The sequence below is a fragment of the Hyalella azteca genome, unplaced genomic scaffold (genome assembly GCF_000764305.2).
Source record: "Hyalella azteca isolate HAZT.00-mixed unplaced genomic scaffold, Hazt_2.0.2 contig6969, whole genome shotgun sequence".
Classification (NCBI taxonomy): domain Eukaryota; kingdom Metazoa; phylum Arthropoda; class Malacostraca; order Amphipoda; family Hyalellidae; genus Hyalella; species Hyalella azteca.
This window is the reverse complement of record NW_025937108.1, coordinates 171,992-197,574: the sequence shown is the minus strand read 5'-3', so window position 1 is coordinate 197,574 and position 25,583 is coordinate 171,992. Positions and strand designations below refer to the sequence as shown.

General features: G+C 36.5%; 1 protein-coding gene across 3 annotated transcripts in view; it reads left to right on the top strand.

Annotated features, from left to right (window-relative positions):
* The window catches only part of LOC108681192 (protein bric-a-brac 1), a 222,293-nt gene extending 198,003 nt beyond the window's left edge, over positions 1–24,290 (top strand). For all 3 annotated transcript variants that reach the window (XM_047881072.1, XM_018170197.2, XM_047881071.1), the window contains 4 exons: positions 17,375–17,544; positions 17,873–18,130; positions 18,794–18,932; positions 19,562–24,290. In XM_047881072.1, coding sequence (XP_047737028.1) covers positions 17,375–17,544; positions 17,873–18,130; positions 18,794–18,932; positions 19,562–20,418 — 1,424 coding nt within the window. In that variant the 3' untranslated portion in view covers positions 20,419–24,290. The remainder of the gene's footprint in view (positions 1–17,374; positions 17,545–17,872; positions 18,131–18,793; positions 18,933–19,561) is intronic.
* Positions 24,291–25,583: the final 1,293 nt, after the last annotated feature.

The following is a 25,583-nucleotide window of genomic DNA, read 5'->3' as shown; positions in this document are numbered from 1 at the left end:
TTTCCACCTTTCGAAGCATTCGTTCATGAATTTCGTATTGTAACTTAACGTATATTCCATTTTTCTAAGCTTCGATTTCCTATCGCACGTTTCATTTTATTTATTTTTTACATGCCACTACAGTCAGCTTTTTATAAAACTCTTCCAATATTCAAATAAATATGGAAGCTTAAGCTAGTCTCTCAGTTCTCGGTTGGCTTTTAGTTATTGCTTTTGATGTTCCTTTACTGATTCTCTCGCTTAGCTACTCTCATTCGTTGCATCATACATGATGTTCATTGCATCATGCATGCTGTTCGTTGCATCATTCAAATGAACCACTTGCATGTCTGTCTCCCTACAGCTAGACACGATGCTACTCTATAGCTCGAAATAAACTCTTGTACGAGTTTCAATCTGACATGGACATCACCTTGACACTAAGTTCAATAATTACATATGCTAAAATATCGGTTACTTTTAACGTTATAATTGATTGCCGGCAAGTCTGGAAAAATTTAGATAGCATAAAAGTCTGGGGTTTTTTGCCGCCTTGGTTAATATGTTAATTTTAATCACCTCGAGGTTAATCATTTAGATCCAGAAATGGAGATCATAAATAAATGGAAATCAAATAGACATTATTAACAGATTTTTAATAGCAATTTGTGCTTCACAAAACCATTTCTTTCATTTTCAGATCTATTCACAAAATTATAAATGATGGGCTTTTTATAAACAATAAAAGTTGTCGAGCTTAATATGATACCCTAATTTTTTCTAACCCAAGGTATTCCTTGAGTATCTAAACATTGAGTAAAATTCGATTTTAATTATTTGTTTGCTTTCATCATCTGCCCATGCGTCACTTACTGTAGTTCGAAGTCGTGACCAAGCATCGGAAGCAAACTCAGCGGTTGGGTGGCCACCCATAATACGACCATATTTTCATAAGACTTTGTAACGTATACTAAATGCCTGTGCATCTGCGAGTGTTGAAAATTTAGGGTAAGTAATTTTTAAATGGATTTTGAAACGCGTCACATTGACGCAGCTTCTCTTTTTTCGCCTTAGCGTGGCCTATCTGGTCATGACATGACTTGACCAACATCACCATGACATTATTTGGCCAACATCAACATAACATGACATTCTTCACTTGATGTTCAGCTTTGTACATTCTTCACCTAACTTGCTTTTATAATTTTGCCTTGACTTGATTTTTTTTTTGGCCTTGACTTGATGCGCGTTACCGGCGCTTGCAGCAGCGGGAAGCGTTACGAAAAACTCCACCGCTCGACTTCTATCCTCGTAGGAATAACATTACGCCGATTTCCAATCGCTCTAAAATGCAGTGGCAAGCGCCACCTGTTTGTATTAAGAATTGCAGATCGCAATATTTACATAAGATAATGTTTCGAATTGTGTACGAGTATTTCTTGAAATGAGATTGCTTCTAAGAAATGCTTTTGGATGAAAGATTTCTATAGTCATTTCAAATCCAACAAAACAATTCAATTTGTTCGGCTGATGTATTTGTATTCGTAGCACTGAACAATTTTTGATTGGTTTGCTCAGCTCAAATTTTTTGTTTACATCCCGGAATGGCCGCTTCTCAACGACAGCTCCTGGTGCACATTTATTTAGTTGACAACTTTTTCAAGCTTCTTTTCAGAATTTTATAGGATTTTAAGTGTAAATAATCAAAATGCTTTTAATTTTTTACAATAATAACATTCTTATAAATCTGCGCGTGTTAAAATTTTTCATATCACCTCAGGAAATGACATCTAATCATTCATTAATTCTCAAATGTTACCACAAAAATATGTTCAGAAAACAATATGGCAGACTGGCAAGGTGATCTTCTGAATTAATTTGAAAATTATTTAAACTAATAAGACGGGATTGCCTCTTCGTTAACGTCCACTAAATAATAATTGTTCATATCTAATTGAATTGTTTTTCATTCATTCTCCGTGGTCAGAAAAAAGAATTTTTTTCTGTAATTTTTTTAACATTTTTATAGCGTTTAAAAACTGTACATATATTTTATTATTCTATCAGGATAAACCAGTGCCGAGTTTACAAGGCCATGTGATACATGTCTGCGGGTTAACTCCGTATTTTGTTTGATTGCGCGTTCAAAAATATAAAGATCATTGCAAAGGCATCAATTAGAATGCATAAAAATTTAGACCCTTAGCAATGCATGAGAATTCATTTGTTCAATAAACTTGAGCCAAATTTAAGCAATATCTTATAATTCCTGGTCCTCCGTCATTGTATTATTTGGCACACAAGGGAGAGTTCTTTCGTTCCGATAATTTAGGCTCATCAATAGACTAATTACTAGATAGGCCTATCTCCATACGCCGGTAAACGGTCTAATTTAACAACTGGTATATGCCAGTTAACACGCGACCACATTGATCCTCAATAGTATACATTCTGGTGTGCTCTGAAAGATCTTTCATATCGTGAAATTTTATTGTTGTACCAATACATTTATATATATTTAGATATATTCAGATATATCAGTCAGATATATTTTTAAATTATAAAATGAAATTAATGATGTTTGCTATTTGATGGTACGTATCGAAAATATAAAAATTTTGAGGAAATAGATACTTATTTAATAGAAATAGATACTTATTATTGAGATACACACTGCATCGATGCGTCCCTTTTAACAATATTGTATTTGTTTTTTAAGAAATTACTAACTGCATTGCCAAAAATTACTACCTGTATTACTAGAAATTTACTGCCTGTATTTCTAGAAATTACTACCTGTATTACTTGAAATTACTACCTATATTACTAGAATATCAGTAGAAGGCTTGACATTTTACTTCAGATGTAAATGTTCTCAAATGAACTGATATATTGGATTGCGCTCGTTCTATTATATCGTCCCAGGCAGACACATGGAATGGCTTCATTTATGCAGTCAAGAGCGATTCAGTAGGGCAATAGCGGCTGTAATCTGCTCCTAACTATTCCGTGGTTTAATAAAATTCGCCATTGCATACTTATTCAAATGCACGGATTTACATTGCTCGTGAATGCTTAAATTAATGACCGAGATATCGTAAATATGCCATCTTATGCGCACTGAATTTAGTCTAACATAAGATGAGGTTTGTATCGTCATACTCAGTTGCAGAAGATGTGATATTCCGCTTCAGTACATTTACAAAGTGATCATTAGTTTTATGGTCAAATTTTTTGTTTGTTCGTCAATTAACGGTGATAATATTTTCAATGTTTTCCGTGCAACGTTAGAGGAGATATTGCATTATCATATAGTTTTTAATATAATTACAATAAATGATTAAGTTGTTCAAGTTAGAAGAACAATGTAATAAAAATTTCTGCAGTTCCACTGCACCAAGTTGCTAGTTTGGTTATACGTGAAACCGATCTTCGAAACTGAGTTTATGCAACAATTTTGATGAAGAATATCGAATTCTTCTGATACTTTAAATTTGATATAGAAGTTAAATCGGCAATAAAACACTGATTCATCATTAGAAGGCAAATAAGCATTGGAGAACGTTCCCCTTAAATTGCCAACTAGCAAAATCTGCATAAAAATCCTAAAATCGTTGAAAAAATAAATATCTCTTCATATACAGATAATCATGGGTTATGAATAATCAAAGCTAAAATTTAAGGTGGAGTGAACACAAATTTAAACTCTGTCGCATATTATAGAGATCTGATCATCGGTCACTGAGGCACCTCCCGCCATCTAACCGGCCAACACTTTATTTCCTTGCAGCACTGTACATTTATTCATTTCCTTGCCGCAGTGTACAAGAAACAAGTGTCTAATTCAAGTACTTAGGAAAGACCAAGTAAAGGCGCCATGTATTACGCGTTAAGAACTCTAGGCAGATGTTTTGGCGAAGATATCTCTGTGGGGCGTCTTGTTTAACGTCTCTTTAGACGCTCCAGTAATTCTTATTGACACTTCCAAGAGTCTTGTCGATATGTACAACCGATAAGAAAAATCTTAGCCGGCATATGGACGGCCTCTAACTAGCAGCAGTGGGCGACTAATTAACCGGATTCGGTTTCATACAGGGGCATTGTTCATCCTGGGAACTCCTGTTTCTTTTCGCGTGATCGAAGATCTATTTTCTTATTCGAATTCAACTTTTGTATGTTTTAGCTCGAACTGTTGCTTCAAACCAAGGTAATTGATTAGAACCGTGCTTGCTACCTTGCCTATAGCGAAGTTTGTGCAGTTAATGAATGCATGAGCTGTAGCAATTTTTTAGCTTAAAAGCTTATCTACTCCTCAGTTTAACAGCAAATTAAAACTGTTAAGAGAATTTAAAGATTTTATGCATTATCAAAATAATGCATAAAATGAATGCACAGTTCTCCGTCACCTTTAGTTAATATAGTATCTAATATATCACATCTCGCAAGCTTTGATTTCTCACGTACTTTTGTTCTCTAGAGAATTAATGTGCTCATTAATATACATCAATTTGTTTTATCTTTGACCCTTTTCCGCTTTTATCTCTCGCTGTTAGATTTCCTTGCCAGAATAAAATTCGCTTCTGTTCAATGCAGATGTATTCATTTAGGCCAGCTATGCTCTTATTAATCCAGACGATATCCACTTACTTTCATTTAATGACCGAGTTATACCGGCTTTTATTAAGTTCTGTTTTATGCAAGACTTTTACTCGTGTTCCAGAACTCGAAATATTGCCTTCAGAAAATACTGATCTCGTTTGATGGGCCACAAAATTGCTATAAACAGGCAAAATTTTATTTAATTTTCTAAACAATGCTGAAGCGCGTGCATTTCATCATACTTCATAATTCACGCAATTTTTCTCCGTAGTTTCTGTTGTGTTGATTTCGTCATTACTTCAAAAAAAAATTCTAAAACCTGCAGTGAACATGGGAGAGATTTTAATTTTTACTAGTAAGTAAACTAGTACGTAGTACTACTGTAGTAAAAACGTTACTCACGCTATAGTAAGTGAATTTCCCACTTAACCTTTCCTTTAAGTGAATTTGTTGAAAGTGATTGAACTAATTTCAAAAATTTCAATTGTACTGAATAAATTCTTCGCCAACAAATGCTTTCTGATGCCACCGAGATATTTCTAGATAACTTGCTCATAATATCAGTTATTCAATCGTTAATAACATTGGTACTACTATGCGTAGTGGTCTTTTGAATGATAACCAAATTATTTAAATTCTAAAATTATTTCATTTAATTAGATTGTAGATAAATACCAACGAATAAAAATCAAGTTTGTCTTGCGAAATAAGCACGATGATGAGGAAAATTTAAATGTCATCAAAGAATTTTGCAACTTTTGTATCTTAACTTTCACATTAATCGCGCGTTGACTGTAAGACCTTTATCATGAAATTTAAATTTAAATTATTATATCCATTGCAAACTGAAATGCCTATTAAATAATGACAGGAATAATATCCGTATTTTTCGTCCTGCTCTCCCTCACTAATTTCCAACCACGTAGGAAATTCCTACGGAAATCTGCGATAGCGTGTGGGGCTGCGATCAGGCCGGCTTTCCATTGCCGGTTTAATGTTATAATATTAGCGCCCATTAAACTCCTTAATGACCAGTTTATGTCACATTGTCATACGAAATGTGATCGAAAACTGCTGATATATCCCATCATATCTGTTAAGCGCTCACTCTATTGTATTTTATGAGACAAGTATTATTTGTGTTAGAGAAAAGTGCTCTTCGGTCGAGCGGGCAAACGCTTGCTGCTCCACCTGTTTGCTTACGCTTTCGGTTTGAGACTCCAAAGTTGAATATTATTTAGAATACTGAGCAGAATGGAACATTTCTTTCAATTTTCTATCCCTTATTGCCTTGACTAGTCTCTCTGCCGATGAAAATTAATGATAGGTAATTTTCTTTTCTTTCGTGCAGACAGGAACCTAATTCTGTCGTTTATGAAGCATAGGAAAGTTCACGGTTTTTGAACTCTTAAATCTATTTCTGCACAAAATAAATCTATTTCTGCACAAAATATAAATATATAGATTTAAAATATAAATACATTTCTTATATTTATTTGGTGCCGTCTTCTTTGAGCATCCTGGACTGAAAATATGTATTGCGAATGTTCTAGAACTGTTTTGTTTGTAATATTTTCCGTTGATTAATTTTAAAGTTAACTTACTATTTTGATGCTGTTTCGCCCAACTCTCATTCATGTCATATTGCAAAAGGAATCATTAAATCATGTGCAGTTACTATTAGAACATCCAATTCATTGCTATGTTCAGTGCGATTGTTTTAAATTGAATTTTTCCAGTATTCTCCCATCACAATCATCCTACCACAGAGATTGACGCGTTTATCTTAAGACTGTAATTCAAATTCGTGGTCACACAAAACGTACCAGAAACGACGATCTCCGGCCATGTTGGTTTTGGCCTGCTCCCTACATGGTCGAGCTAAAGCTATTAATAATTACAGCTGCTATTGTTAGGAGGCAGCGAGCCTTTCTAACAACGGCTCATGTTTAATTCGAGAGACTTAACAATGGATGGAGACTTATTGACATTGAAATTGCGTTCCATAATATAAGAAGCTTGTGTTTGCACATCGTGCAAGTTGGATGGCATTCTGGACTGTGCCTTGTGCTTTACTATGTACAAGCTTCCTATGTTATGTGCTATCAAAACTATGTGCACGGTTCTCCTTGGTTTGTAGTTCCTTTGTACCTCATTGTTCCATTTCGTTACTACAAATTCCGCAGTTATTTTCAAAATTGTTGCTAGGAGTCTTAAAATATGAGTAACAATTATTATTTTCGGGATTTTCATATTAGTGGTTTATTTCAATTATTTTGACACCTGGTTCAATGGGCTTACTAGGGATTGGTTTCGAATGTTTTCATATAAGACTCAGTGACTGCTAATTTGTATACTACTTAGTGCGAAGAATTTGCCATTATTGTGTATTATTTAAAGGTTCTTATTGTGTTGGAACTTCCCTGCGTGTATCAATATCACGTGATCCTCTGTATAGCTATTTCACGGCTGTAGGCACACAATGGCCGCTCTTCTAAAATTCCTACGCGAAGCCATTCATCCTGTTGAAAAGGGGTAATACCGATGTCCACGCTCTATCTTTCACTGCGTGATTCAAGTAATCATTTTATGTGTTATGTCTTGCACTTGCTGAATAATACACACGTAGTTGAGTGATACATACATGGAGGTATCAGTTAACGAGGCAACACCTTCTAAGACAAGATCGATTTTGAGTCTGCCTCGAATCGTGTCATTGGCGTCTAAAATATGCCGTGTTCAAGACCCTCAATCTTCACTTAGAACCTCATAATTTACGTCGTGGCTCTGCTCTGGCATGCGTACCTCTTTTCTTTTTCACTCTATCGGCCGGGATGCATGCTTGAAAAATGTTGAAAGTGTAATTGATGTGTTGAGGGTTTCAGACCTCCAGTGAAACCTGACAATTTATGTCAAATCATTGACATATTCGTCCTATATATACTTGGGAGAACAAGCGCTCCTTTCTATCGCGTCTCTCACGCTTTCCTATTGGTCGATATTCACACTAAAAAGAAGCTCTTCAATATTCCATGAAGTGTTGAACGCCGCGGAGGAACGAACACTTCTTTGATGCAACACCACTCTTGAGAAACTTGCTGTTTTATTGAAGACTTCTTTCATTAATGTACGCCGTGCTCGGTGTAAATGCCTTGGCAGGCTCCTTTATACCTTGTAAATGAAGCAACTCGCATTTTCAATCGAATGTCACCAAGAAAGAATTCAAGTCGCTAATTTTGTCCCACTTCATTGTACTAAAATTTACTGGAATTTGCCGCTGTACCGTAAAAGAACATTAGCATTGTAAGTTGATCATTTTACCAGCTGCAGGCCGCAGTATCTCCCACAAAGTGTTGATTTTAAGTTTCGATTGTATTCGGTAGTGTTCTATGGATGGTATTTAATTGTATCCCTAAATCTGTATTAAGTCTATCCATCCAGTAATGAATCTAAAAAATTTCCTCAATACGAGTCAATATTACTATCATCCATAATTTTGATGCATAATTTTTTTATTTGTGTAATTACCAATAATAGTTTATTTGCACTAAATCTACTGGAAAAAATTAGAATTGAAAAAGCCATTTGAATGCCAAATGTACACACAGGTCATTTAGAGTTAAAAACGTGTTAGGCTCTTGTGTATATTGGGTGTACATTGACAATTACCCAAATATTTCTGTTTTGTTGTGTATAAAATATAAATGTGGGGGTTTATTAGCTACCTTGCGTCGATCTCCAGTGCACGTGTAATAAATTTTTAACCGCGTCTCGAAAATATCAATATATAAATAGATTATTGTAAAAAAATACTAAAATGCTTTGTAAGCTAATTTAATTTCAAATAGTTTCAAACTGAACTAATATTTCCAACACCACGCATGCTCGCGTTAAGCACTCATATTTTCGAGAATACTACAGAAAATTGCCCCTAATTATGAATAAAAATTCGCAGAAAACGTTACGACAACGCTTATTTGTGCACTGGCATAAGCTATATGTTCTGGCATACCTGCAGAAAAGGACCAGACCATCTACCAGTAATATGCGGCCTATTCCGAAGAGACTCAGCCCATTTCCCTCCATCTGGCAATTCTGTTATCGATACCCGTTGCCATTTGGACGAATTTGCCAAAATTTTATGGCTCTCAAACATCATTTTCTGCGCAAAACTTGGTAATGTGATGGACTGTCGGGCTGCTTACTAGGGGAGAGGAGAAAGAGGTAGAGGAGGTTAGGGTGGGGAACGAATAAGGAAAGGTGAAAAGGGAACGGTAGGATACAAGTTGTGAACATGACATATGGTAAGAGGAAGTCTGACATGAGAAGAATTGTGTAATAAACACTGTTAGGGTGCAAGAATTGAGTGCTAAACGGTGAAAAATAAGGCTTGTGAGGGGAAGTATGTATGTTTATTTAATACAATTTACAGATTTCGAATTAGTAGTGTTGATCCTGAAAATGAAAAATCCTAGGGTGGAAAGAATACGCAAATAAGAATTTCAACAGGGGATGGAAGAATGACACAAAAATGAATGTTATGCATTAGCTACTATTTCCATTCCGTGGCTGTAATTTATTTATTTGAAAGCAACAGCAAAACCCATAAGGCGTGGCATAATATTAATTCAACTACAATGGACACGTGAGCACATGTATGTCGTTGTACTGACTTGTGTCGGTAATTACCTGGCGGCTACCCCGTGTATTTATGTTATTGGCTTAAGGTTTTTCCTCCTCTTGAGCTTTCTCCCTCAAGAAGAACAAAAGCCCTACGGCAAATATTAAATGCATAGGAAATTGGGCGCGTAGCTATTAGCTGCTCAAAAAGTGCGTCATAATTGGATGGTAGTAAAAATGTGAAGCTCCCTGAGCTCTTCGTGCAGTTACCCATTGAAAAAAACTTCTTTAAAGTTTTGTTTTTTACACAGCCGCATGAAAAACGTGCTGTAGTTCCAAGGGAAAGGCCTTAAAACTGATCACGACCGAGAACTCGTCTCAAGAAATGGAGCTCTTTTTTTCACTCTGTGCCATAATTTTGTCAATTAGAAGGAACGTTCGAAACTTTTGTCGTGTTCATCCCGTGCGGTGAAGCTGTTGACGAAATTGTGTCAAGCTCTAATTTTGAAATAGGTAATTAAATGCTTGGCCTCTATTTTGGATAATTTGACGCCGCATTTCTTTTTTGAGTACTTTATTATTTATGTACGGGTATTATATTATGTTTCTACTAATGATCCAGAGCTCGATATTATTCTCAAAATTAGCCGATTACTCCGTTTATGGCTTATAGTGATCAAGTAACTTGCGAGTTACTCTGATGGATAAAATTCAGCGTTATGACGTGAACGTATACACAACTATACATATCCTCAAATTTATGTGAAGCAACTTAGCCTCGTACGTGAAACGTCAGTGGCAACGGTTAAATTAACACGAATATTCCTAAAGATGATAAACTTTTAATGTAAACCGTTTATAAAAGCACAATCGAGCGGTGAGAGCAACATCCTGCGTACGTAACTGTTGGGCGATGAAGTGCATGAAAAATGCATGATGAGGCACAGAATTTTATGAATGTAAGATGAGTATCGATTTGATAATTATGGCGCTTCCGCGTTACAATATTGTGCGAGCTAGCTCACTCTAGCGGACAGTGTGCGTTTATTGTGCATTTAAAGGATATATTACAGCATATATTTTTATGCAATCGTTACAAATTGATAGCAATTCTCTTAATTTGTTGAGAATCGTGTCACTAATCGTTCAAATAAGTACGTGTGCAATATTTTGTGTGCTGTTGTCTTAATGAATAAAATGTGCAGTCAACCGTTCCAGCGTCAATACAATTGAAAGTAATTAAACTTAATCGTCTTTTTTATGTGAAATGCTCTCTTTTATATCTCGTCGAATCCCTGCAATGCGTAACTCGTATTTTGTCCATGTTTTTATTTCATGACCTTTTAACCCACACGATCATCTATTCTATAAGTATGATATATGATTATCTGTTCTATAAGTACATAAAAATTAACTTTAAAACTCACGGATCTCTTTCTGAGACACGTAGCTCTGCTCATCCACGTACCTACCTTACGTGCCACCTTACGTACCCCCTTACGTGTTCCTTTATGTTGTGTATCCCCTATAACGTACTTCCTAACGTGCTCCCCCACTTTACATACCTCATTCATTACAGGCCTCCTTATTTGCTTACTCACTGCGTATGTACCTTCTAACGTACCTCCTTACATGCTCCGCTATGTTTCGTACATCCTTACTTGCCTACTTACACGTTCCCCCAAGTTACCTACCTCCTTACATGATCCCCCAAGTTACGTGCCTCCTTACATGCTCCCCCAAGTTACGTACCTCCTTACATGCTCCCCCAAGTTACCTACCTCCTTACATGCTCCCCCAAGTTACGTACGTCCTTAATCTGTCCCTTCAACGGACGCACGTGGCCTTTTTACAATATTCTTCCATTGATCAGCTCCGTGGGATATCATCTATAAAATTCAATCATGTGAACTTCATGCATTCATATCCAATTTGGAATACAAACAAGCCTCAATTTAAGTAACTGCTCTAAATTACTCAGGTCTATTATGTGCAGGGAAGTCAATACTTGTTTGCCATTGGGTCTTTTGTAGGCATTAAAGTATAGAAGCGATGACAAATGCAGTCCTTTTGATTGAAAGTTTACATGAGGCTTGTTTGGGGTAATTGTTGTTGAAGAACATCTGCCTCTGCTTTGAATACCGAATGAAAATTGCGGTACATGAATTTTCCATGAATGCAAATGGTAATAGGCTATTTATGAGCCTCTTAACCACAATGTCATTTATTATCAGTCAGTTTTTTTCCTGCTCGGGAAAGTTGCATCTCTATTCGTAACCGAAAAAGAGTGCGCTTTATTATATGGGCTTCTACGAAGGCACTTATAATGAAGTTTTGGTTCTAAATAAACGCTCCGGAAATTTCGCCAATCGCTCGAACGATATATTTAGCTCACGAATATTCTGATGCTTGTAGGTATCCATTCCCATGTGCTAGATAATTTCCCCTTTCCCCATGCACTCAGTCATCTCCATCCTCCATTTCTCCCCCATTTCCCTTCTATTGAGTCGCTTCACTCATGCGCACACATTCTCCATTCAAATCAGCTACAGCAAAATAGCCTCTACCGTCATTATTCTTTTCTTGCTTCGTCATGAGTTGAAATCTTTTTGCGAAGCCTCCATGTTTCAGTCACTTGAACTATCGTGTTATTATGATTCTAAATGTATAGGTATAGGTAAAATCCTTTATGACATTTTTTATATTTATTATTATAACTTAAATATTTAGTTACAAATTATATTTATTCGTGCGATTTGTAATTAATAATTACAAATTATTAATTTTTTTGCTGTTTCTCTGCTGATGATTAACAGTGATGATGAGTTACTCGTCATACCATTGCTGCATTCATAAAACAAGGGTGGGTCATCTGTACAAATGGTGACACTTTCTACAAGTAGCATCTTATTCTGTCCGAGCCAAACTGGGTCAGGACGACACACACAAAAAGGCAAAAAGTGCATTGCTCTCTGGACAATTCTAACTTATTTCTCTTACTGTGATAGGAGTCGCAGCTATGAACCGAGTCAGCCGCGAGGTCTGTGTAGGAGCAGCAGCATGGCTTCCACGGGCTCTATATTATTCATAAGATATTTATGGAGTGTACAGTTGCGAGCGAGAGCTGGATTACTCGTATAATCAGTGCGCGAATATTGATCAGTCCCTGCCTAACTCTCTATAATCAATGCGCACGGTCGATAATCGAGCGTATAACTACTGTTACGCGAACAACGGAACGCGTATGCATACTTTAATCCACTTCGAAACTTGCGGTCATTTTTATTCTGTTTCGTCTACCAATTTAAAAGTAATCGAGAATCTAATTAGATTAATACAATAGAAATTTATGCAAATTTAATTTATTTGAAGTCTAAATTGTTCCGAATAGACAAACTGATAGTTCAAGATGGTCTTCGTTTTGTTGTATGTGTGTACAATCCACCTTAATATCATTATGTGACCTTGCCTGTCGTCGTACTTAAAGAAATGTTAGTACCAATTTAAAACGGCTGAAAATTTTTATCTTTAAATAAAAACGTACGAATTTGCACTCAACTTCGCTAAAACAAATTTGGTGATTTTCTATTCTCGAATTAGCAATAAAAGCAGATTATGTAGATGTCCAACTTCGCTCATGCTTATATAATTCTTGGTAAAGTTCGTCTTTTGTGATTCATTGTGAATTTAAATTTGTTATCAGTAATGTAACATTGTTTACTTATTGAATTTCAACCATAATAAATTTAGTAAAAAATACATCAAGTAGCATAGAACTGACCGCTTACACAACTATTGAAATTTTCTACAGAAATACTGAACTTCAGTTGCGGCATAAGGGTTTGAACATATTACCATCGCGAATAACCCTGTTATTGTTCCTAAATTCAGGGTCTTGCACTATCGGCATGTTCTTAGCTGTATCGATCCTGATCCTATACATAAGACTTGGAGGTGCTCTAAATTCGCCACAATTACTCTCTTATGATCACAGTAATTGGATTTGAACCCAACTGCAGGACCTACCATTGAGCTTATAAGGAGCCTTCGTTCTCTGATTTCAGGCTAACACAAAGGGAATGGTCGGGGAAATGTGTCAAATACTTCTATATTTTCACTGCAATTGCCTCACATAAAGCAAGACTTGAAAAGTTGCCAACATGGCTCGTTTATGGAACGTGTTACGATGGTTTTAACTTGTGTTATAAAATTGAATGCACTGAATTCCTATCATTCCTCATTATTTCCCTAAATCCTCCATTTTCGCATACCTGGTTGAGCGCCCTGAGACAATCTGATAATAACGTGTCAACCTGACTTTCCAATCTACACTGCCAGTTTCTGACGAGGTATACATACAAGGTATGCATACTTTATAACCTACACTGCCAGTTTCTGACAAGGGACCTATACATTCAAACACTGTAAATTAAACTGCTGTCATCAAGCTTGATTCTGCGATGTATTTTCAAATTAATATTTCATTTTAAGAAAATTTCTTTTCTCGTTTGATTGTAAATTTTGAACCCAAATTAATTATTTTGTATTTATAATTCTGTGCATGAATGAATTTTATTTTTTATGCACTCTTCTCGTTCGCTAATTTCCAGTTCACTGCGCCAGCTGATGTTAGACTTAATTATTTTAATGTTCTAAGCCGAGCACCATATTATTGGTTTTGTCCTGAAATCCCTAGCTATTACATTAAATTTAACTAGTTATCTTTATTTATCAAATTAATTCATTAGTTAAATTAGTTAGATAAATTACTTAATTAAATTGGTTAGATAAATTAATTATTTAAATTAATTAAACCAAATAATAATTAAAATTATTTGAGTAAATTAATTATCACAATTAATTTATTTTTTATTTTTGGGGGCAAATGAAAAAAACTTCAGCTGAACCTTCACTAATTTCACTATGATAGCCCCATTTGCTAGCTTCCTTCAATTGAAATGAAGTGGCCCATACATTCAAGTGCTGCACACGCTTATCAAGAATATTTTCATCTTTAATTCGTTAGTCAGTACTCGTTTTTTATGTCCTATTATCTTAGACAAATGAACTATACAAAACTTCTTTCTTCATGATTTAAGATATACATATATGTATGTAGACAAATGTTATCTTAGACAAATGAGTTAACTGTCTATGTTATGTTATCGCAGTTATGTAGGTAAATAAGATAACATGCTATGTTATCATAGACAAATGGACTATATAAAATTTCTTTATTCGTGATATGATATCGCTTCATGCATGTGAAGTTTGAGTTTAGATAGTCACAACATATGCTCATTGAATTACGTAACTTAATAATTTGTTTGCAAGAATATTTAGAGTATCTTTCATGGGAGCGTGACGATGGTAATATTTGGTGCATGATTACGTCATGGAGTCGTCCTAATGACACGTCATTGACCCATGGAGCGCCACGCTCAATGCGCTGCCCAATGAATTACAACGGGACTTTGGAGTCGTGCCATGGAGCCATTATTACGGACGCTGATTTATCTACCTCATTTGTCGTTAAAGTACGCAAGTTTGCATACTTCAGCCTTGCTTATGAATCCTGGAGGTGGCATATGATTATTACCCGTTTCAAAAATTATTCCCGGTTTATCGTTATGCGCGTTCTATAATTAATAGAATGCAGCTTTTTCGACTTTAATTCGGATATTTCTTGGGAACGAGCAACATTATAAAACTATAATCATTTCAAGTACCTAAGTATTTTCCAAAAAGGTCACTAATAAGCTAACCTGTTATCCGAAAATTTTGAACTGACATCTAATTAGATTATTTTTGTCTGAAAATTACTGATTTTATCATCTTCATTTTTAAATAATTTAATTATGATTTATGCTACGTTGATTCAATAATTTGTCATTTTTTATGTTTTCACATGTTCCTTCGGTATGTTATATATGTCATCTCCATTCAATCATTATGATCTGTAAAAATCACAACTTGAAACAATTATTTGCACAGTTAGTCAAATATGGTTATCATATAAGAAAATCAAGTAAGAACTATTTTCAAATGAATTCGTTTAAAGTATAAGATATATTTATTATATGTTCTAATGTTATCCGTATTTATTCATTGCTTGAACAATCGAAGCTACTGCCTCAAGAACCGAGCAAAATTAATATCCCTTTGCACAGATTCATTTCAACTACTTATAAAGTACATGGCTTCACTTATTCGCCTTACTGAGCATCTCTTAGAAATCTTTTTCAATAATTCCATCTGCCGTGTTTCTCATATCCAATATGTCAAGGGATGTTTTATTTTAATTATGCTCCTCCCCCATGCAATATGGATTCTTGTGCCATCTCGAAAAGGTTGTAAAAAGCCGCTATATCTTACGAGGTTCTCTCGATCACGACGTTTTTCTACCTCATGCTTCATGGTCGCTCAAATTATTACTCGCAAGAAGAGGAATTAAGCTTGATAATTAAGAACCCTCTTGAATTAGAGAACGGACGGGGTAATTAGATACTGAATTCTTCATGAGCTCTTCCTCGTGCGTAAGGCTTGCTTGCTGGCGCTCCGTACGAATACTCACGAATGTCCTCTTATTCGTTATTCATTTTTGGATCTCTAGAGTCTAGGCCAATTTTTATTTTAAAAAATAATTCATTGTTGTTGAACGTGTGTTTTTCTCGATTTTTTTTAAGTTATATTGTTTCATTGCATAGATTATAAGACCTGTTTTTGCCCTACAAATTCTAGTAATTTTTCAAGGCTGTGGAATTAATAGACTTGGACATTTATCTTAAAGTTATCTAGTCATAAATTTCACATTTTATATTTATAATGGAATTTAGTATTGCCACTCGAACTTACAGTTCATTTCTAAATCCGATACGTTGGGCTTAGTAACATATAATTTCCACATTTCAAAAGGAATGTGTTTTAGAAATGTCCATTCTTGTAAACAGCTTCACTATTTAATGTATAACGATTTAATTCTTAAATTAGGTTTATTGCATAATTTAAGGATAAAATTTCCTGCTCTGATCGATCCTATGCTCTTGATAATATCACTCCGATTCACTATGAAAACTAGAACTATTTCTTTTATAAAGCAGTACATGCAGTATGTACTTCCCTTAATTTCTTTGCAATAAATCCTTGAAGGACAATTATTATCTATGACAAGCTTGTGAAGAATGGCTCGGCTGATAGCCCTACAAGTTATTGTCTCTGCGTATACCTGAGGTTTGTACGCATTGTCTCGTGTTTCGCACGGTACGGGGCGTCGTGTATAATGCAACGTTGTGTGTGCAAGGAACCTATCATTTATCATTGATTAAGGTAAATGTCAACGCTGCAATCGTTAACATTACGTTCGCAGTGCACGTTTACGAGAGACATGCCTTCTGCGGGCCTCGATTTTGTCTCATGCGACAAATCGATGTCGTTTGGACGTTAATTACTTTCATTCGTTCGTTCTTTACGTTGATGAGTTCGTTCGTTTGCGATTTCGTCCGTTAAATACGAACATTTTTTCTCTGTATTCGAGGTCATATAAAAGCCGACGTTTGGTGAACGTTGCAATGCTTATCATATGCAACTATTACGAGTATTTAAGGAATTGAATTGTGGGAAATGATCTTCAAGAATATTATTGCGATCTAAAATTAGACATGACATGAGTTGATTTTTATTGAGTAATTGATTGATTTACAGTTGTGTAGCCAACGATGTTTCTAGTTCAAATAGTTAAAACTCTCTTCAGAAGTGGATCTATTTTTCAAAAATCATACATCATCTATGGTTGAAACTTGGATGTCAAAATCTGTTTTCTCTCTTGTTCTTGGACTTTTTCAAACGTTTCTTTTTTCCTGAAAGACCTACTCATTTGTCTTGAAATTTAAAGATCTTAATTAGTGCCTTTGGCAGCGGCATATTTTATGATAATTCCTCGTCAGCAATTTTACGAGCATTCCTGCCATATTGTTAGCCATATCAAATTTAGCTTATTAGCTCATTAGCTTATTAATTTTTTACTCTTACTGTACAATTTGACTCTTCATTTCCACCTATACAAATGCAGTTGTCCCCTATAAAAATTGTATCATTTTTCGATGCTCTCTTTTTTAGCGTGTCAATACTTGCATGATAGTTTCTGCCACGCATTCCCTCATTCCTCCTTCTCTTACAGACTCGTACCAAGCGCAAGTGCAGGCAGCGTGGCAGAAATCCTGGAATCAGACGCAGTCTTTACTGCAGAACCTGCGCTTCAGAGAGCGGGGACCCCTCAAGTCCTGGCGCCCCGAAACTATGGCTGATGCCATCCACGCGGTCCTCAAAGAAGGCCTTTCTCTTTCACAGGTGATGCTCTCTTTTGACTAAAAAACATTTACCTGAAATGCGATCCAACCAATTGACAATTTGAGCACTGATGCAAATTTTGGTAGCGCGAGAAATAATGCCTATTGAAAGTATTTTTCTATAAAACCAGACTTATGTCTATACTTTAATTATCGTTTAGTGCTTACTGTGTCATGATATTCTCGGAGCTCGCGAGGGCAGACTGAATCATTTTACATTAATGGGAAATTCTTTCTCTTGAGAATTAACTTTCATCGTAGAACTTGGTCATCTCCCTCTCGGACTTTTCCATCAAAATTTCAAAATGTAATGCACTTTTACATTGCAGGCCGCCCGCAAGTACGACATACCGTACCCGACTTTCGTGCTGTACGCAAACCGAGTCCACAACCTCCTGGGACCCTCTGCGGAACCTGGGGATCTTCGTCCCAAAGGGCGAGGCCGGCCCCAGAGGATCCTGCTAGGATCCTGGCCTGAGGAACAGATCAAGGTTGTGATCCGCGCCGTGGTCTTCAGGGACACTAGCGTCTTCAAGGATGAGGAGCGCAAGGCCAGGATGGAGAACAAACATAAACCAGTTATCAAGGTAGGTTCTTAGGGAAATTATATGTTATTTTATTTGTGAATAGTAAATTCATATGTTTATTTTAAAATTAAATTGCAAAGTGCTTCAAAAGTGATTTTAAAGCTCACAAAAAATTGATGCTCTTTGAAGGCATTTGAAAAGAAAAACGAGATTGATGGATTTGACCGGCTGATTCTTTAACCAGGTTGTCGATTTATTGCCATAGAACCGTTATATTTTAGAGCAAAGCGTGTGATGTGTGTGGGAAGCCTAGGCGTTTTCGCATGACTTCTTAAAGAGACGCTCAGCCGGCCAGCTGTTCGCAGCCGCCTGGCATTTAAAATCTGTCGTGTGTGTCGTAACCGACATTTTTCGTCTTAATTACTTGCATTAATCATTGAAATAGATCGGGCAGCAAATGAAACTTCTTTGATGTCTGTGGAACGTAGCATGTGGTTGAAACTGCATGAAATGGTTTCATGCAGTTTCATTTATACTATTAAAAGGTCGTAAAGTTAGAAATGTTTTTCAGCAATTTAGTTCCAATTTAATTTCCTGCCTTATACTTGAACCACGAAATGAATTGAAATTTAAAGGTAACTGGAAAAAATTTTTAAATTATTTTCTTTTGCTTTATGTGCAATAAAAAATTACCCTATATGATAAATTTTTGTTCTCCTACAGCAAGAACAACGTCCTGCTTCTAACCCTGAGGGCTCCATAACCACCACGAGCCCCGATGGCACCAGCCTCGCTTACAAGCCTGGCACTCCGAACTCGACTGGCACTCCCGACACAACTCGCTCGTCTTCATCTACTCCTGGTGAGCTTACAAGCTTACAAACTCAATTTAATGGCATATATAACATTCTTTTTATATCAATCCAACAAATATTTACAAATACGTCTGCTTCTGATAGGTCTTGTGATTAAACATGCATCTGTTGAGTATCCGCTTCTGTTCCAATCTTCTTCGTGGCAATTTGTTTTCATATGGTGAATCGGAAGTCACTTGATATCGACTATCATATTTTGAGATATTACACTCTGTCTGTTTTAGGTTAGTGATACTGATGCCTCATTTGTACAATTTTTCGTTATATTGAATGTTCATTACTTTAATATAACAATAATGATATATTCCCGTCATAATTGAGTATCCTGTTCGCCAAAAAGAACCGCCTTCCCGAAGTGAGTTGCGAGGGGTTCAATGTTTACTAATTAAATACATATTCGAGACGAATTAACCATTAAATTTGTTTAACTTAATATTAACTTTTCCTGCAAATAATTGTACTGATTTCTTCATTTCTCGTTGCACTGATCATTAAATCAAGATGAACGTAGGCGCTCCCTGATTTTGCGTCTCTAATTCATGGCGTGTCTTTTGACAAATGCTTCATTAAAATCTGTTAATAAAACATTAACAATAATTACCCTTCGGCTTTCCAGGAACTTCTCTTGGCGGCCCCTCGATAGCGGTAACTCTGCCACACGCACTGGGCCAGATGACGAGAACTGCCACACCTCAGGGTCCGGCTGGAATGCCTTCAATGGGCGCCGATGCTCCTTTCCAAGATCCCAGCACTGAAACTCATCCATCCTCAATGCAGCATTCCCCACAACAATCCCCAGCAGTGTCCACCCCACTTCCTCCTCTGTCGTCTCCGGGCACCCCCGAGGTAGCTGTATCTGTGCCCTCTTCCTCACCACCGCAGGTTTCACGGTCCCCGATTGTGGGTGGCATTGCGGTCAAGAACGAAGGAATGCAGGAACCTAACACGTCGATCAGTCCTAGTCGTCAGTCACCCATTTCAACCTCTCCGCCTCGGCACAGCCCATCCTCTTTTAAGTCCACTCATACCCATTCTAATAACGGTCCCACCATTAACGGAAATTCACCAAATACTAACGGACCGATGATCTCGCAATCTCAGATGCCCTTCCCACCGCATATGCTGCAGCAGCAAATAATGGGAAGCATGTTACAGGGATCCATGCCTCCGAACATGCCTCCGCCTCCTCCCCCAAATCATGCTCGTCCCAACATGCCCCCCACAGCTTTCCCCGGCTACATGAGGATGCCCATGCCTCCACATGCCCCGCGTAGCATGCAGCATGAGGAATCGCCCGAAGCTTTGCTGTTTAATAAAATTGTTGGAGGTTCACAATTTCCTCCCATGAATCTGAGGCCATATTTCCATCCTGATGCCGCTGTTGCTCATGGATCACGCAATCCTAATGCGATGTTTCACCGAGATCCCTCTTTGGATAGCATCAAATCGGAACCTGAACCCATCCTCAATTAAATAAATGTCTAATATCATGGGCAATCACCCTTTCACAAGTTTATCTAATGCTAAATGCTACGAGTGTAAAAAAATACCTCATTTCTTCTTATCAGCGCAAATTGTGTTTTCCTTTCTATTTTTTTCGCAAAGACTCGTACTGTAAGTGTTTCAGCTCTGTTGATCCAGTTTAGAAAGGCATTTGCTGCATCTTTCTAGCCTCTGAGGCATTTGTAGTGTGGTTTGCACCTCTGATGATCTGGCAATTTCATTCTTCTGCTGACGAATGGTTCGCAGGAAGATGTTTTTCTCTGTGGTATATACGTGAAGTCCCACCAAGTTAGTCAAAACTGACAGGTCTCTTCGATGGCCAGTATTCAACAGATAATTACATTTTGTTCTGCCTACCATTTTATGCAGAATTGTTGTTAAAAGCATTCAGTTTCACAACGGACATGACGAGTGGTGATCGCAGATAATAGCTGGCCTCCGACACGTTCTTCGAGGACAAGAGATTGTTTTGTAAATAATGTATGAGTTAATTTCTAAAATAACATCTCATTATTTACAAATGTAAGTCATGGAAGTGGCTTTTTTGTTCAGAAAATCGGACGTATTTATTGTAGGCCTGCATACTATTTGCATTTACATGGGCATTCGTTTTTTTGTTTATTTCAACGTAAATCGTTACTTCAAATTATTTTGCCGAATCACCCAAGACTGCCTTGTATTTTCTGTGGGTCACGATCCTAAGGAATCGAGTGCGTTTCGTTGGGATGTGTATTTATTTTTTCCCAAAAATGTTACTTAACATTTAGTAGCTATTTCTAATCCTGGTTTCTACTTCGTTTGGAATTCACCGGGTTAAAATACGGATGTCGAATAGTCGCAACCCAAGTGTTGAAATACTTCTAATTTATTTCTAATGCACCATGTAGTAGTGTAAATATTGTTCGCATGTTACTATATGGAGAGTGAATTTTATCCGAATCTGCTCTCTAAATTCCTAATGAGATATTCCATTCTATCGAATTTAGTAATCACAAAATTTATTTCATGGAAATAGGCATTAGTACAGTAAAGGAAGGATTGTTTTCACTGGGAAATTATATATATACTGACAACTCATTATTATTTGGGTTGCTTCAATGCAATACGTTTCTCAAATTTTCCTTCACAATAAGTAAACACAGCAGTAGCATGGGAAAGTTAATCTCATTAGTATTCATTGTATAAATTGTACAAACCGTATTGAGTGAAAGTGTGCCCTTTTGACTGATCTCTACTTCATGTTACCTCTTTCCTTTCTATCCGTCAGTAAAACTGATGGATAAGCGCGTGCTATTATATAAGCAAGTTAAACGAGAACATTAAGGAGAATATGATCACTGATCTATTTATTATAAGTTGTTATTTTGCGTCTCCATTACATAAATCTGCTCTTCAAAGATCCTGTTTCATCTCAGTTTAGTTATATTGAGAAACGAGTAAATTGGTAGAATTCATGCATCGTCAACATACGAGTCAGAAGTCACAACATTTTCCGGAGTAAAATTTGCGCCTAATTCAACTCGCAGCATTCAAGTATTTCCCCGGCTACATTCAAGTATTTCCCCGGCTAAAATAATAATTGATAATATGAGTTACTAATTATTGGCTATCACTGTTGTTATTTTACGTCTGCTCATGTATACTACTTAAGTGTAAGCAGTTGGCTTGAGTCTTAATCATCCTGTAATGAATAATTTATATAGAGCGGTTGTAGAAGTGTAAAGTTTTTGCGGTCAGGGAGTTGCTGCAAGAGTGCGTTTCTGTTAATATTAGTGTAAATAGCATTTAAATCCCACAATTAGTCTTGGCACTTGGCATCTGATTGTACAGATGTAGCTCTTTGAAAAGTACATCTTTGCGTGGTTAACAACCAGCTACAAAACTTTGGACACGTTTTGCAACTATACCTTACCATTTGGATAGTGAATGGAGGCATAAAAAAAGAGTGGTGATATGAATAGATTAATATAGAGTTTCTACTCTTCTGTTAGGCCTGTTCCGTTCGCCTATGATCTTCTTCTGAAGTTCTCTTTTAAATTATATTAACTGCTGAAGATTTGAACTCAGTGATGAAGGTTTTCAGCACTTACAAAATTTTTGTTCATCTGGGTTTCCAATTGCCATGTTGTCTATCATGAATCACAAAGCTTTGCCCAACTTCTATGGGTTCTATCTTCTCCACTAAATTTCGATCATCATATCTCTAGTTTATATACATTACTGACGCTGCTCACATTCAAAATGGAATATTTGATGAATGTTATACTTTGATTATGAGTTGGTCTCTACTCGTTGACATGATTATTTTGACAAACGATTGGTGGTCAATTGATGACCTTATCACCTGACAAATAATGTTTGGAATTTATGAATACGCTGGAAATTATATTGTTAAAAGTTAGCTGCTTTACCGCTTAGCGCTGAAAAATAAACGGAAGATAATCAAAATATACCAATTCCAGTTTCCAACTTCATTGTACTAAGGTACTTTCTGTGTAAAAATGTTGTTTTTATGTGTAAATACAGTATATGCTGAATAAATAGCCATACTCTATATAATGCAGGGAACTTGACATCTGTTAGATGATGTTTAGTGCAAATATTACAGACTCATCAATGTACATTGTGATCTGAGCGCAATTGTACCGTATGAAAAAAGGAAAATTTACGCGCAGTTGTTTGCTAAAAAACATCGTCGTTAAACCTGACAACTTTTTCGTACGTGGAAATACCAATGCCAAGATGTTCCCAGTTAATGGAATTAACTAGACAATGAAATGAGAATTTCACATTTATTTGTATGTTGTATTTAGTAGCTTAAAAAGCAATGCAGGTAAACATCTTCATGTTGTTGCTGGAGAAGTGATAACATTCATGAGGGACAAAGTTTTGAGCGATGGTTTCCAAGAATGTAAAGTATATACGGGATCTGCAAGAATTTCTGTCGATTGCTTGGATATGAAGAATTAAGGTTGTAGTGACTACAACTGGTGTAATATAACCAACCCAATGTAATACATGTCTCGTTGTGGCTCCATATTGTTGCATTGATGTGTAGTGGACGTGTGCGATGTAATCGTTCTGTATGGTGTCCTATAGTGAAGTTCTTTACTCGTGTGAACATTTTGTAACATAATATCCATAGGTTAGGGTGCGATTTCCTCCATGGTTTTTTTTTTCATCACTGATTTACTGGAGACAAATCTGAATAGAAGGAAGATAATTTCGTTGCTTGCAATGGCTTGCTGAATTTAAAATTCTAGCAATGTTAGACAACATTGAAATTTTTATATTGCTGAAAGGCTCTGAATTGGGTTGACAATTTATTGTTCAGGCCTTGTATCTTTTTCCAGTTTCACCAACACTTTCCGTTGGAACATTCCTATTCATTTATTAGAACTAGCAGGTCTTAATTCCAACAGTCTGAACGACAAACAAGCTATTCTTTAGTATTCACTAACTCAGCACGATGGGATTTACTGTAGAAATAACTATGATAATTGATGATGTAAATTGATGATTGAATTAATGTACTGTAACTTTCAGCATTCGATCAGCGGTTGTTTTGCATTGTTCTTGAAGCATTACGATTGTGTTGCTCTGTAGATGCCTTGATGTTGTAGAATATTTATTTCTTGAGTTACTTCTGACGAATGGAAGATTCTGGTAACGTATTTTGCAAACTGATGATGAGTCAGCTTATAATTACAACGGATGTGTATATGGTCTGCTTCGAGCTCGTGCCATATATAGTAGACAATGAATGTTATATGAGCAGTGCAGCTTGTATATCGCTTTATGTATCAAACCTCATTCATTAAAACCTGGAAAACTAAACTACCCATTGTTGATTTTGTAATACCCTTCTAGCGTATATTCGCAAAAATATTAGTTTGTGATCCTTATGTTTATGATCCGATGAGTTTGTGATCCTTATGTTTTATTATGATCCTTATGTTCATAATTGTCACACTTTCAATATTACCCAGCATTTTCTGCTAGCCAGAAAGAAATTTCTTATTTATTTGAGGTAATCGAGTTGGAATTGTAAAAATTCAAGTCCTAATATAAAATTAGTCCCTTTTAGAAGCATCTGACCGAAAATTTTCAGGTTCATGGGATCAGGATTAGGTGATGAAGTGCGTTGTTTTCATTAAATCGTCAGACATTCTCAGCTCACAAGCATTTTCCACAACAAGTTGTCTTGGATGCAAAGTAAATCTCATCCATCAACAGCAATGTCATCTTTTCTGAAATGTCAATATAAGAAATGCGCAGCGTTAGCATCTCAGGTGAGATGTTTAGAACTCATTTGAAACAACAGCGACGAAGACACTCCTACAAAATGTCGAGAAGTTGGCCGCAGAAAAAACTGAGAAATGAAGTGCCAGTAAGCTCCATCACAACAACTTAACATCACAACTGACCTGCCAATAAACTTAACCTTATTTGGGTGCATGCGCTGACTAATTTTTGCGCGGCCACCGCTTTTTCTGCGGCCATATTCTAACATGTGAGATCGGTTTTCGTCGATAGTAACGAGAGGGACAAAAAAAGACACCAAAAATGACAGCGCGTAAACTGAATGAGGCATATATACGCGTGACAGCTCAAGTCTTCATATTTATTCAGGAAAACCCCAGCAGCTTGGAATCTTTAAAACTTTTAGTGCAGCGGTACTTGCTTATTTAAATTTAAACAAGTACGAAATATATGTAAAGTTAATTTTTGCACCGGAACGTACAAATTTAATCGTTAATATTGAATTATAGGCCTTTTTTATTCGCGGACTTGGCCGTTTTTAGGTCATCTGGCAACCCTGATGTCAACGAGTTTAGGTCATCTGGCAACCCTGGTGTCAACGAGTTTAGGGCATCTGGCAAGCCCGCACTCAACGCGTTAACGTGACCAAAACTATGATACAGAGAGGAGAGGAAATTCGCTCTGTCCTGCTGAGGCTAATAACTGACCCCATGAGTACACATTAAAATGAACAAGACTGGAAGATAATACCATTATACATAATACAATAATCCATATAGACCCCCAATTAAAGAACACTGTTCAAAATGCAGTAGTGCGTTCCGACCATCATACACATCCCCCTTTCACAAGCCGAGTTCACACTAGAACTT